We start from the raw sequence: 14283 nt of genomic DNA, 5'->3' as shown, positions 1-14283 counted from the left end.
GTGAGTTCTGAATAGGACTTTTTAAAGAATTCTTTTATCCAATCTTCAATAATTTACAAGTAATTCAAGATGGCGAACATACACAATTCCATCCTCCTCCTATTTTCCCCACAACAAGCACCCTTGTCAGGTGGATTGGATTGGGAGACACTGACTAGACCCAAAGTCAACTCATCAGGTTGGCTTTCATGCCTAAAGTGGGACCAGAATTTGTTATAATGATGAGAATAAGTGATAGAATGTAGGTAGGGTGACTAATGTTATCTAATTCATGTATTTAGAGAAGTATAATATGTACTGTACTTTTTGGAGTATAAGACACACTCCCCCCACCTCAAAAGGGTGGAAATGTCGGTGCGTCTTATACACTAAAAATGGCCATTTTTGGCCTCCCGAAACCCTGCCCCGCGCGTGCCGTTTTTGCCAAACACGGGCCTGTTTTTCACAAAAATGAGATGCACAAAGAGTTTGGGAGGGCTGCAGAATGCTCCTGGGGGCTGGGGAGGGTAAAAACGGGATGCGTGGGGGGTTTGGGAGGCCAAAAATGGCCCCGTTTTTCACAAAAATGGGATGCACAAAGAGTTTGGGAGGGTTGCAGAATGCTCCTGGGGGCTGGGGAGGGCAAAAACGTGATGCGTGGGGGGATTTGGGAGGCCCAAAACGGCCCCGTTTTTCACAAAAATGGAATGCACAGAGAGTTTGGGAGGGCTGCAGAGTGCTCCTGGGGGCCGGGGAGGCAAAAAACGGACACACGGAGGCCAGAAACTATTTTTTTTTCTTGTTTTCCTCTTCGAAATCATGGTGCATCTTACACTCTGGTGCGTCTTATAGTCTGAAGAATACAGTATTTGAAAAATATTTTTCACTCTTTTAGAAATATTCAGTAGATAATATTCTGTTGATGTGGCTTTGTTTTAGAGTACGAAGGATCTGGAACAGACGTCCATAGAAAACATTCCAAATGTGGAGTTTGCAAGTACAGAGCGGAGTGTGATGAAGATGCAGAAAATGTTGGGTAAGCGACTTTTCCCAAAGGCACAAGCTACCTTCACTCATTAATTAAGATGGCCACTGATAGGAACTGGTCCTAGGTTTTCTTAGCACAGTGTTTTCTTTTGAGGAATTCAGCCTATTTTGAGCTCTGAAAAGCAGTATGTTTCCAGTTTCATAGTTGTAAGAATGTAGATTTAATGCATTTCTTGATGAAGAGACATTCTGTCTATATTACCGTAATTTATTAATATTTCACATTATTAAAAAATTAAACTCATTTTTAAATCATGGAATGATGAAATCAGGAAAAGGGGCTTAAATTACATATTTATATAATAACATTGTATACATATACAATCTTTTTAAGTGTGTCTATTGAAAAATAGCAACGGTTCTCAATCTGTTGCTTTTAAGCTGAAAGTTAAAAGGTATTCCTTAAGTTATCCATTTTCCTGGGATAAAATCACAAGTGAAATCCAGTTTAAAGATGTTTCATGTTCTGTCATAAGGTTGGTGCTAATGTGATGGTTATGGCATGTTATAGCAATAGCAATAGCAGTAGACTTATATACCGCTTCATAGGCCTTTCAGGCCTCTCTAAGCGGTTTACAGAGAGTCAGCATATTGCCCCCAACAATCTGGGTCCTCATTTTACCCACCTCGGAAGGATGGAAGGCTGAGTCAACCCTGAGCCGGTGAGATTTGAACCGCTGACCTGCTGATCTAGCAGTAGCCTGCAGTGCTGCATTTAACCACTGCGCCACCTTGGCTCTGTTATTCTCTCGGTTTAAGTGTTATGGATTTATGCATTAATACTGTATATTTTAGCAGCACAGCCCTTCTCTGGGTTCTTATACAGAAGATGAAATTGGAGCTTTTTAACTCTAGAAAGGTTTCTCTGGAGATTTCAGACTTTCTGGAGCAGCCTGAAGGAGGAAAAAGGAATCAGTAGTGAGCGTCTCTTGAAGATCTTTGTGAATAGAATAATTTATGAAATAAATTACACACATACACATGTACACACACATTCACACACGCATATACAAACACACAGATCTGCATATCCATAGGTGTTCTGACCCCCTCCTCCGTCCAGTAACGAATGCCGAGACAAGCTTAACTGGAATGTACTTTAATAGCAAGAAACCAAAACCTCGGTGGCTGAAAGCCAAGCAGAACAAACAAAGCATAACAAACAGATAAGGACCTTGGAATGTTTATTCAACTCGTATGCCGCCCTATTCCCGAGAGACTCAGGGCGGCTCAGACCTTGGCAGCAACTCAGACAAACCTTGGCAGCAATCCAGCCTGCCAAGCTAGTTACAAAAGTTCCCCAACTTTTAGTCAATGCGTTGACTTCTGCAAGAGAGGGGTGTGCACAAGCAGTCTTTTTATAGTCTGGAGAGGAGCCTAATGACCACCAGCTGAGTGCAATTACCTCCTGTAATTGCGTAATTGTTCCTGACGCCTAGTAGCTCTTCGATGCCGTGCATCCAGGAAAAACTCACTACTGGCTTCCGGCTCACTCTCCTTTGTCTCCTCCCCACTGGTCCAAGGCTCAGGCACCTCCTGGTGGCCAACCAGCCTCTCTGTGCCCTGCTCAGAGTCGGAACCCTGTCCAGGGTCCTCCACATCCTCCAGAGCTGACTCATAGGGCCGCTCGCTGTCGGAGTCTGGTGGCAGCTCCAACGGCTCCCGCTGGGCCACAACACATAGGTATATAGATGAAGAAGAAGTGAAATTTAAAGATAATTGCTTGCTGTCCCTGGCCCCAGTGATTGTTTAAAAAAAAAACCCACTTGATGAAAAGCTCTGAGAATTAAAGGATGAAGAATTTTATTCCAACCGCCTGCCTATCATTGCAGAACATCAGTTTCCCAAAATCTATTGAAGCATTCAACTATTATGAGGGAGTCACCTCAAGCGGCATTCTGGGAAGTATTATTCATAGTGCAAAGTTGCATATTTTTTTTATTCCTAGCAGTAGTCTGCAATTATACTGTCAGCTATACCAGAACTCATTACATTCAGCACAGAGATACAAACAATCACACTTATTATCATTTCCCCCACTTTCCTTTAACTTTTATTGGGCTTATTAAGGGAAAGAAGTGACTTTTGAGCAGGTGGCTGTCATGAGCTCCACAGCACAGTTGGAAAATTAACATTTGGATGGATTCAGATGAATACAGTGTGTGACATTACTGCGCGTAAATATGCGAACGAATCATAGGGAGAAAATACCACTAACATATCATTCTTCCTTGGTTTCCATTCCAGGTATAAATAAACAACAGATAATATAACTTCTGGGAGAAACAAACGGGGTTATATAAAACATCCCCAAATACGCCGAAGTCTTATAGATGGCATAAACCCTCTCGAGTTACAATATCTTAATGTGTATCTCTTAACAGCAAATCTTCTGCTTGGCATAAACCACTATGTTGAGTGATGCTGAGAATCTGATTAGAGGGAGTGGAGAACTAGCTCTAAAAGAGGCACATATAATTCTTCCACTGGTTACTTCATCGGGAAGAAAAAAGAAGCAGGTTATTTTAGCTCCCTGTCACAGCTACACAACAACCGTGACCCGTCAAAACCGCGGACCACAAAAGTGCGATCGACGAAAGCGCGCATTTGACGTCATCACAGCGCGACGAAAAAAATTACAAATTCAAATAAAAATTAAATTAAAGCAAGCCGATTCACATAAAGGTAAGGGTTAGGGTTAGGGTTAGGTTAAGGGTTAGGGTTAGGTTTAGAGCGTTAGGGTTACGTTTAGCGTTAGGTTAAGGGTTAGCGTTAAGTTTAGCGTTACGTTAACGGTTAGGTTTAGGGTTAGATTTAGGGTTAGGTTAAGGGTTAGGGTTAGGTTTAGGGTTAGGTTTGGGGGGGGTTAGGGTAAGGTTTTCGCTTTATTTTTACTTTTTCGATCACAGCGCGATGTTTTCATCGCGCTGTGATGACGTCAAATGTGCGCTTTCGTCGACCGCGATTTTGTCGTCCGCGGTTTTGTGGTGGAACCCACAACAACACCCTTTTTCATACAACTACACAATTACACTCCCAACAATGGTTGAGCACACAAAGTAGGATAGATTATATCTTGGCTTCATTGACTACCCACTCTCAACATTTCCCATGTAGGGAATGAACTCAAGAGACAAATATTGCCTACAATGAATATTGTTTATTGGTCTGATGTCTATGGTTTGGCTGGTTACTTCAGGTAAAGAAATGGAGTTTTCCTGGCTCTAATTCAGTTTTCCACTTAGTTTATGGAATCAGGCAAAATTTGCAGTAGAGAAGCTTTCAGTGGATGGCAGTGGATGTATTCCTTAAACTTCTTCACCCTGATTTTTAGCCCTTCACTTAGAATCTACACTTGGGTCTGGAATCTACTATCAGTAAATCTTTTGAATAAAAGATTCCTTACCTTTACAGAGTATTTAGTTTCAAATTCTAAGAACAATAGCAATAGCAATAGCAGTTAGACTTATATACCGCTTCATAGGGCTTTCAGCCCTCTCTAAGCGGTTTACAGAGTCAGCATATTGCCCCCAACAACAATCCAGGTCCTCATTTTACCCACCTCGGAAGGATGGAAGGTTGAGTCAACCCTGAGCCGGTGAGATTTGAACAGCCGAACTGCAGAACTGCAGTCAGCTGAAGTAGCCTGCAGTGCTGCATTTAACCACTGCGCCACCTCGAAGCTTTCAGTGGATGGCAGTGGATGTATTCCTTAAACTTCTTCACCCTGATTTTTAGCCTTTCACTTAGAATCTACACTTGAGTCTGGAACCTACTATCAATAAATCTTTTGAATAAAAGATTCCTTACCTTTACAGAGTATTTAGTTTCAAATTCTAAGAACAGACGAAACAGAGACTAGATATGAAACTTAAAGCATCACATCTTCCTGTCTCCTCCCCCCCTTTTAAGAAAAAATTCAGACTTTTCCCCCAACATCTATTTCTTCTCTTTCTTACGTCTTTCTAGGATTAGCAAGATGTGAAAGTGACGGCTAAAATGTTCACGTATAGCTCTTTCGATTTCTATATTATAACAACACAGCTGTACCTATTATAACTAGAAATACTACAGGCAATCCTCAATTTTTAACCACAATTGAGCCCACATTTCTGTTGCTAAGTGAGGCATTTGCTAGGTAGGTTTTGCCTCATTTTACAACCTTTCCTGCTAGAGTTGTTAAGCAAATCGTTGCAGTTGTTAAATTGGTAACATGGCTGCTTAGCGAATCTGGATTCCCCATTGACTTTGCTTGTCAGAAAGTCACAAAAGGGGATCACATGACCCCCAGCACTCTGCAGCCGTCATGAATATGAACCAGTTGCCAAGCATTTGAATCTTGATCATATGATCAAGGGGATGCTGCAATGGTTGTAAGTATGAAACACAGTCATAGGTTACTTTTTTCAGTGCTGTTGTGCGATAGCAATAGCAGTTAGACTTATATACCGCTTCATAGGGCTTTCAGCCCTCTCTAAGCAGTTTACAGAGTCAGCATATTGCCCCCAACAACAATCCGGGTCCTCGTTTTACCCACCTCGGAAGGATGGAAGGCTGAGTCAACCTTGAGCCGGTGAGATTTGAACCGCCGAACTGCAGAACTGCAGTCAGCTGAAGTAGCCTGCAGTGCTGCATTTAACCACTGTGCCACCTCGGCTCTTATAACTAAATGATCTGTGCTAAGTCAAGGAATATCTGTATTATTGTTTCAAAAGTGTTTAATACATAGTATACAGTGTGTGAAAAAAAGGAAAATCGGGGATCTTTTTCCTTTATTTTGCTCACCAAAAGGTTCTGCCCGCCAATGAGTTTCCTACATCAAGAGATTGCTTATTTTGGCTGATTCATCTTTTGCTCTAGATAGATTAGAGTTAGGTTATTGATCAATTGTTGACAGCTCCCTCTGCAAATGTATGTTACCCATCCAAAATCACAAGAACATTATACATCTGCAATGAAAACTTTACAGGTTTTAATAAGGAAAAGGAGCCAAACCCAGTTCCTGCTAACCAATTATAATAACCTTTGGACCTGAAGAAAAGCAATGTTGTACAGTCTTAATCATGCATAGAGGAGACATACTGAAGCCGTACCTGCTTTTTCGGTGAATAAGATGCACCCCCCCAAAAAAAAGTGGGTGGGAATGTCTGTGCACCTTATACAGCGAATGTTGCTGAAGTCCCATCCCTCCACCAGCCCCTGCCCTTCGGCCTCTGCCTCCCAGAAATTTGCCTCCTTGCAGCAAACAGCCTGGTCAGCTTCAGTACAGCCTGATTTAACACAAGCAGCTGATTGGCGGTTGGATCTAACTCCTGGAATATCACCTATCAGCTCTTACAGGCTGCGGGGATTGCCATCGCCTATCCCCACCACCTGGAACTGGCTGAAAATGGGATGCGCGGAGGCCAAAAACAGGGCATGTGGAGCAGGGGTGGGTTTCTCGCCCCGTTCCAACCGGTTCGGTTGAAACGGGGCCGGCGGCGTCCTCGTGCATGCACACGGTGCACGCATGCGTACTAGCATCTATGCGATGCTCCAGCTGCTCCTGGAGGATCGCGCAGGCGCTGTATGCGTCCTGCGCATGCGTGGAAGCGCAGAACTCGTCAAAACCGGGTAAGGAGGGCAGGCGGGTGGGCCCTTCGCCGTTCCCGGAAGTTACTTACTTCCGGGTTCGCCGACCAACCAGTTCGCAGGGACCACCGCGAACCGGTTGAAACCCACCCCTGATGTGGAGTCTGAAAACAGGATGCATGGATGTCGAAAATGGGGCATGTGGAGGCGGCAATATTCGGCAGTGGCGATGGGCGCTAATGTTGGTGATGGGCGGTGGTGATCCCTGCAGCCTGGAATAACTGATAGGTGGTATTCTGGGAGGCAGATCCAACTGCCAATCAGCTGCTCATGCTAAATCAGGCTGTGCTGAAACTGACCAGGCTGTTTACTGCAAGGAGGCAAATTGCTGGGAGGCAGAGGCAGATTTTTTTTCTTGTTTTCCTCCCCAAAAGTTAGGTGCGTCTTATAGTCCAGAACATCTTATAGTCCAAAAAATACGGTAATTCATTTTAGTTCTATTGTTTTAAGATGATAACTGCAACTAAAAATTAGATACATTTTTGAGAATTATGTGATCATGCTAAGCAGGGGTGGGTTTCTCACCCCGTTCCAACCGGTTCGGTTGGAATGGGGCCGGCAGCGTCCTCGTGCACGCGCGCAGTGCACGCATGCGTACTAGTGTCTGTGTGATGCTCCAGCTGCTCCTGGAGGATCGTGCAGGCGCTGTATGCGTCCTGTGCATGGTGGAAGCACAGAACTCGTCAAAACCGGGTAAGAAATGTGGGCAGGCGGGTGGACCCTTCGGCGTTCCCGGAAGTTACTTACTTCCAGGTTCGCCGACCAACCGGTTCACGGGGACTGCTGCGAACCGCCTGAAACCCACCCCTGATGCTAAGCGACTTTTTTTTTGATTCGGCAATGCAGCTTTGGAATGAAAACCAATTAACAACCTAGAAGTTATAAGGTACAGGGTACTCTTTAAGAAACTAGAACTGGAGGAATCTAGGTTTAACATTTGCTCTTAGCCATAGAATATCAATAGAGAGATCAACAAAATCTCTCTCAGTCAATCCATCTTGCAGAATTCTCATTGTAGAAATTTTTTAAAAACTTCCATATAAGCCATTTTAAGAACCTGGAGGAAACCTTGAGATACAAGTAGTAAATAAGTAAGTAAATAAGTAAATAAATAAATGTAGATTTAAATATGCCAGGTTCATTTAAGGAGATCGGTAGCATATTCTGAAAGGTGATGTAAATGCCATTTTAAAACTTTTAAAAATGTTCCAGGGAGACGTGTGGCTGCTTCCATAGCTGCTCTGCTAATAATTTCAAGAGCTAAATCCTTAGCACCTCACCTTACAGTGGTGGGTTTCAAAAATTGTTTGAACCTACTCTGTGGGTGTGGCCTCCTTTGTGGGAGTGGTTTGCTGCCCATGTGACCGGATGGGAGTGGCTTGCCGCCCATGTGACCGGATATGAAGATGCCGACGACACTTGTCAGAACCACCTTAAATTACCTCACACACAGCACTGGCATGCATAAGAATATGATGTAAACTTGTTTTTTTAAAGGCATCTTTGGTTTGCGTTAAAACAATTTCAACACACGCAATGTTCTGATTGCACCACAAACGCAGTAGTCATCCTTACCTTTCACAGAGGCACTGAGATTTATAAATAGGAGCATGATAGTGTAGAATAATCATATCCAAGGACCAGTGGTGGGTTTCAAAAAAGTTTGGAACCTCTTCTGTAGGTGTGGCCTGCTTTCCGGGTCCACTGGTGGAACCTCTTCTAACCGGTTCGGTAGATTTGACGAACCGGTTCTACCGAATAGGTGCGAACTGGTAGGAACCCACCCCTGTCACCTTACATCATATTTCCTCCAAATGTCTGAAAGCTGCAGTGTCCTCCTTCTTTTCCCTCAAGAAAAAGGTGATTTTGGGGACAAGCCTTACCACCAGAAACAGAAGTGACTGCGGTATTAAGGGCAGGCCTTTTAAATATGAATAAAATGTGATCAGAGATGCAGCCATTGTCCGTGCAGATTAAGGAACAAGTTACGTGACAAGTATTTTCCTGTTGTCCTATTTTACACATGCAATTTCCATGTGCATCTAAAATGTGTCAGTTATATTTGGTGTGTTATTTTCCAAGAGCAAGGAGGATTTTTTAAAAGTAATTATCTTCCTGTTACAATGTTAACTATCTGAATTTTTATTGCTGAACTAAATACTTTTTGATAGAGATTTGCTGAAACATTACTATAACTTAAGGCCTACTGAGGTTTCCTTTCCTTTTTATATCTATATTTCAAAAGCCAGCTGTGTCAACAATAATCTGATTCATCTTTTCAAATGGGGCCTTTTAAAAATAATTCTTTAAGAAACTTTAAGAATTGGCATCATCTTTCCCTAGTACATGGACAGGTGACCATGCAGTATTAATTTGTGATGTGCTTTGTAGATTTCTTCGCACATTTTAAAATGGAACATTGAATTGCCGACCCCAAAATATTCCCCAAAAAACACAATATCTGATCAGATTTGCAATTCTAGGAATTGGTTATTTCAAGACAATATATATGGAATGTATACTTGTAGACATAGAAGCAGATGCCATAGGTGTTGTGGCCCAGCAGTAGCCGTTGGAGCTGCCACCAGACTCCGACAGCGATGGGCCTTATGAGTCGGCTCTGGAGGATGTGGAGGACCCTGGACAGGGTTCCGACTCCGAGCAGGGCGCAGAGAGGCTGGTTGGCCACCAGGTGGCACCTGAGCCTTGGACCAGTGGGGAGGAGACAAGGGAGAGTGATCCAGAAGCCAGCAGTGAGTTGTTCCTGGATGCACACCATCAAAGAGCTACTAGGCGTCAGGAACAATTACACAATTACAGGAGGTAATTGCACTCAGCTGGTGGTCATTAAGCTCCTCTCCAGACTATAAAAAAGACTGCTTATGCAGACGCCCTCTTGCAGAAGTCAACACATTGACTAAAGAGAACTGTTGTAACTAAGTTGGCAGTCTGGATTGCTGCCAAGGTTTGTCTGAGTTGCTGCCAAGGTTTGTTTGAGTTGCTGCCAAGGTCCTTATCTGTTTGTTTGCTTGGCTTCCAGCCACCGAGATTCTGGTCTTGCTATTAATGCACATTCTAGTTAAGCTTGTCTCGGCAGTCGTTACTGGACAGAGGAGGGGGTCAGAACACATAGGCTACTTTGCCCTTGGTGGTCCCAGGTGACAGCACCTCATGACACCTAACAGAGTCATGTGTTATACTAAGGATAGTTTCAAAAGACCTGTGTGATATGTGGATCAGTCTGTGAGGTAAATATAAATAGCAATAGCAGTTAGACTTATATACCGCTTCATAGAGCTTTCAGCCCTCTCTAAGCGGTTTACAGAGTCACCATATCGCCCCCACAATCTGGGTCCTCATTTTACCCACCTCAGAAGGATGGAAGGCTGAGTCAACCTTGAGCCGGTGAGATTTGAACCGCCGAACTGCAGCTAACAGTCAGCTGAAGTGGCTGCAATACTGCACTCTAACCACTGCGCCACCTCGGCTCTACTACTACTGTATTTGTTTCCGTTATGTTTGGGATGGAATGGGACAACTCAACATGGCCAACTTGCTGTGGCCAACTCACCACTGCTGATTCTCCGTGGCCAGCTCGCCGTGCCAACCCGCCATAGGACAACTTGCTGCGGGAAAAATTCAACAATTTTATTTAATTACTTAAAATAACTATAAATTATTTTAATTTTTCTCATTCGCTTTCCATTTTGTCCCTTCTTTTACATCCTTTATTTAACGATTCTACTCTGTCACTTCTTCGATTTTATGTAACTGTAGCGAGTTGGCCACAGGGAATTGGTTGTGGCGAGTTGCCCTACTTAAACCGTGTTTGGGAAGCAAGTAGGTAAGAATCAGTCACATGGATTGCTTGGCCAAGTCTTCATTCGTCTTGTCACTTTTTACAGCTGTTTTTGGCCTTTTACCTTCGTGAATCGATCCTTCTACAGAGGCAAGGTATAATGAATAGGCTAGGAATGTACATGTTACTATCAACGTGTGAAATCAGGCTTTTTGTAAAATGCTTAGGAAATCTATAGGATGCCAAAAATGGGATGACAAAGTATGAAACGCTTAATACAGTGATTCTCAACCTTGGTGACTTTAAGTCTTGTGGACTTCAACTCCCAGAATTCCCCAGCCAGCTGTGCTGGCTGGGGGATTCTGGAAGTTGAAGTCCACAGGACTTAAAGTCGCCAAGGATGAGAAACACTGGCTTAATATTTCACACATTTCCTAGGCATGCAAAAAGCAAACCAGTAAAGTATAAGTAGTCCTTGACTTATGACAGTTCATTTAATGACCATTCAAAGTTACAACAGCACTGAAAAAAAGTGACTTACAACCATTTTTTCACACTTATGACAGTTGCAGCATCCCCATGGTCGCATGATCAAAATTCAGACGCTTGGCAACTGACTTACCTTTACGACAGTGGCAGAGTCCCAGAATCATGTGATCCCCTTTTGCAACCTTCTGGGAAACAAAGTCAATGGGGAAACCAGATTCACTTAACAACTGAGTTACTAATTTAAGGACGGCAGTGATTCACTTAACAAATGCGGTGAGAAAATGCGGCAACAGTCACTTCACAAAACTTTTCGCTTAGCAACATAAATTTTGGGCTCAATTCAGTGGTGGGCTGCTGCAAGGTGGGACCGGTTCGAGCGAACCAATAGTTGCGACCTGTGGGTGGGCCTTCCCAGCTGTTAGGAATATAGTCTAACGGTTGGGTTGGCAATATATAAATCATATAGCAAGGCTGTACCTGTTACTTTAAATCATACTGTAAAATGTGATTGGTTGCTGTTTTCCTCAGTTGGCCATAAGAGGGAGCCAGAATGACTGTTAGCTCTCTGTTTCGTTAGATGCTGGGCTGATCTGATCTGAGTGTTTTGGAAGCTGGCTGTTAGAAAGTGCCGTGAGCTGTTGTAAGTTTTGCAACTGCTAGCAAACTTTGAGTACCAGACTGTTTGTATGATTACGGACTATGTTATTTGGATTGTCCCTTAACTGAAAGACATTGATGACTGACTGTCTTATCCGTGTATGACTTGAACTGTTTGATGGACTCTGATACTTCTATTTCCACGAAAATAAAAGCCTATTTAAACTCCAGTGTCTCTGTATGCTGGTTTGTGTGTTCTCCAACACAACTCTCACAACGCTTCTCTGAACACACTCGCTCTCCCAACGGGGAGCTTACCTAACACCAGCCACAATCCCTTCCTATATTGCTGTACTTTTGACGCCGCAGGCATGCGGAAGGCGTGCACGAGCAAATTGTTTAGACGCCACACGCATGTGCATATGGCACGCACGCTCACGTTTCCAGTGCTGAGCGAACCAGTAGTTATAATATGTGACGCCCAGCAACACATACTGCAGCCAGGTTCAAATATAACATCAATATGATTGATGTTACATTTGAACCTGGCTGCAGAATTCCGGGCAACGTTTAGTCAGCCTTAGCAGGATACAGAAGGTTGTAGAGCTGGATATTGCCTTGAATTTCCGGGATGTAAAAGGCAGGTTTGCACATATCACAAAGAAACCCACATTTTGTTCAAGGGAAATATTTGTCAAAGCAGATTCTGTTCTGTGAAGGTCCCAGCAGCGAGCATTGCTGTATCCTTCTTTGTTTAGTTAGGGTGAACCTTTCCGAGTGGGCATTTGAACAAATATATGTCACTCTGATTAGTGACCTGTTGTTTCCAATTACCCTTCAATGACACTGACAGGGTTGAATGGCACAGCTGAAAGCTTGTGACTGGACGTATCCATGGCAACCCTTGGGATGGAACGTCACCTCTCTCAAGGCCACTTTGGTTGCTTACTGAGAAAAAGAAACCAATATTTCATCACAAGCTGATTTGCTTTTAAAATAGCTAACCGTAGAACTTCACACTGCTGCCGAACAAAGATTTTAGTTGTTGTGGGGAAGAAATGCTCTCGTCAAATGTATTGTCCCAACCCCATGCTCACTAAGTCCTAGGTGAAATGCTCTTTAATTTCTTCTGCATTAGTGTGGGTAATTTCCAGAGCAATTTGCACCCAGCACACTCCCAATGAGTCCCTGTGTCTCAATTACCACGTTCCCCTGAAAATAAGACCCAGTCTTATATTTGGGGGGCTCCAAAATAAACACCAGGGCTTATTTGGGGGGAAACACACTTTCAAAGTGATCAGTCTGACTGGGGGCCCTGCCCCCCGGCATGCTTACAAGAGGCATCCGTGCGGGGACCGATGGTATCCAGCAGCAGCTGCAGCCCCCCAGTCCCTTAATCAGTGCCCTCTGGGGCTGTGCTAACCATGCAGTGCAGGTAAGTTGATTTCCTGTCCAAGCAGCAAACGGAGGCAGATGCATTGGGGGGGGGAGAGGCAGGTGATCTGTGGGAAACCCGAGAGTCAGTGGACTGGAGCAGACGGCACCAGAAGCAGATGGAAGCAGAGGTGCGGGGCGGGGCAGAAGGCAGGTGATGATGACATGCAGTGCGGACTGCAGGCAAGCAGAGAGATGCGAAAACGAGCCTCCTGCGGTCTTCCAGCCATTCTAGCCACCGACTCTCGACTTTTCTGCACTGCATCCGGATCAACTACCTTCCCCCCCCCCGCATGCCTCTGCCTCTGTCTGTTGCTGGTGCTGCCGCATGAAGATGAGCCTCCTGCGGCCCACCCGCCACTCCGTCCCACTGACGCTCAGCTTTCCTGCAACCTGCACAACACGTCCAGATCACGTGCCTCTCCTCACCTCTGCCTGCTGCTTGGACAGGTAATCAACTCACCTGCGCTGTGCGGGGTGCGGCTGCTGCTAGACACTGTCTACCCGCATGAGCTCACAGCCTTCTATGCTGGCCATGCCCAACCCCTTCACTAGGGCTTATTTTGGGGGTAAGGCTTAGACTTAAATACCAGACTAGGACTTATTTTCAGGATAGGTCTTATTTTCAGGAAAACATGATAGAGCAGCAAAATACACTATTCAGTACAGCTTACAGAATAGCACCACTCAGTTCAGTTTTTTTCAAATGTATAAGGAATAAATCAATTAATCAAAGGCATAGAACTTCCTTTTTTTATTGAAAGTTTTAACAAGTTTTACAAATATATACCTTCCCTCCACCCCAACCCCACATCCCCTCACCCCCTCCTCCCCTCCACACAACCTCCCAGAGCAAATACAGGGTATAAACATTTAACAACCATATTCTAAAATAAACTAACTAACTTTAGCATCATCCCTCGCTTGTACTTTAACTCCCCCCCTTTTGTAAAGCTAACTTTAAACAAGTTGTAATATTCCTTGCTCATTCACTCATAAGCTATCTGGAGTTTCTTAGTCCCATATTTGTTTTGAATGTAATCAATCCATCTTCTCCATTCCAGCTTGTATTTCTCATCTAAATGGTCCTTGAGATATGCTGATATTTTAGCCATCTCTGCTAAGTTTGTCACTTTTAATGTCCATTCTTGAATATTAGGCAAATCTTCCTTCTTCCAGTACTGCGCCACCAACAGTCTTGCTGCCGTTGTTAAGTTCAGAATTAAATTTGTCTCTATAACTGTACAGTCTGTAATTATACCTAACAAGAATAACTGAGGGGTAAACTTTATCCTCTTTTTAAAAAT

General features: G+C 43.8%; 1 protein-coding gene across 1 annotated transcript in view; it reads left to right on the top strand.

Moving 5' to 3' along the window:
* Positions 1 to 14283, top strand: part of TMEFF1 (transmembrane protein with EGF like and two follistatin like domains 1) — a 120119-nt gene that overhangs the window by 82086 nt on the left and 23750 nt on the right. The window contains exon 5 of the mRNA XM_087721939.1: positions 919 to 1015. Coding sequence (XP_087578065.1) covers positions 919 to 1015 — 97 coding nt within the window. The remainder of the gene's footprint in view (positions 1 to 918; positions 1016 to 14283) is intronic.

The sequence above is a fragment of the Thamnophis sirtalis genome, unplaced genomic scaffold (genome assembly GCF_051295495.1).
Source record: "Thamnophis sirtalis isolate CommonGarterSnake01/CBP01778 unplaced genomic scaffold, rThaSir2_p1.2 scaffold_8, whole genome shotgun sequence".
Classification (NCBI taxonomy): domain Eukaryota; kingdom Metazoa; phylum Chordata; class Lepidosauria; order Squamata; family Natricidae; genus Thamnophis; species Thamnophis sirtalis.
Note: the sequence above shows the minus strand (reverse complement) of the source record. Positions and strands in the feature narration are given on the sequence as shown.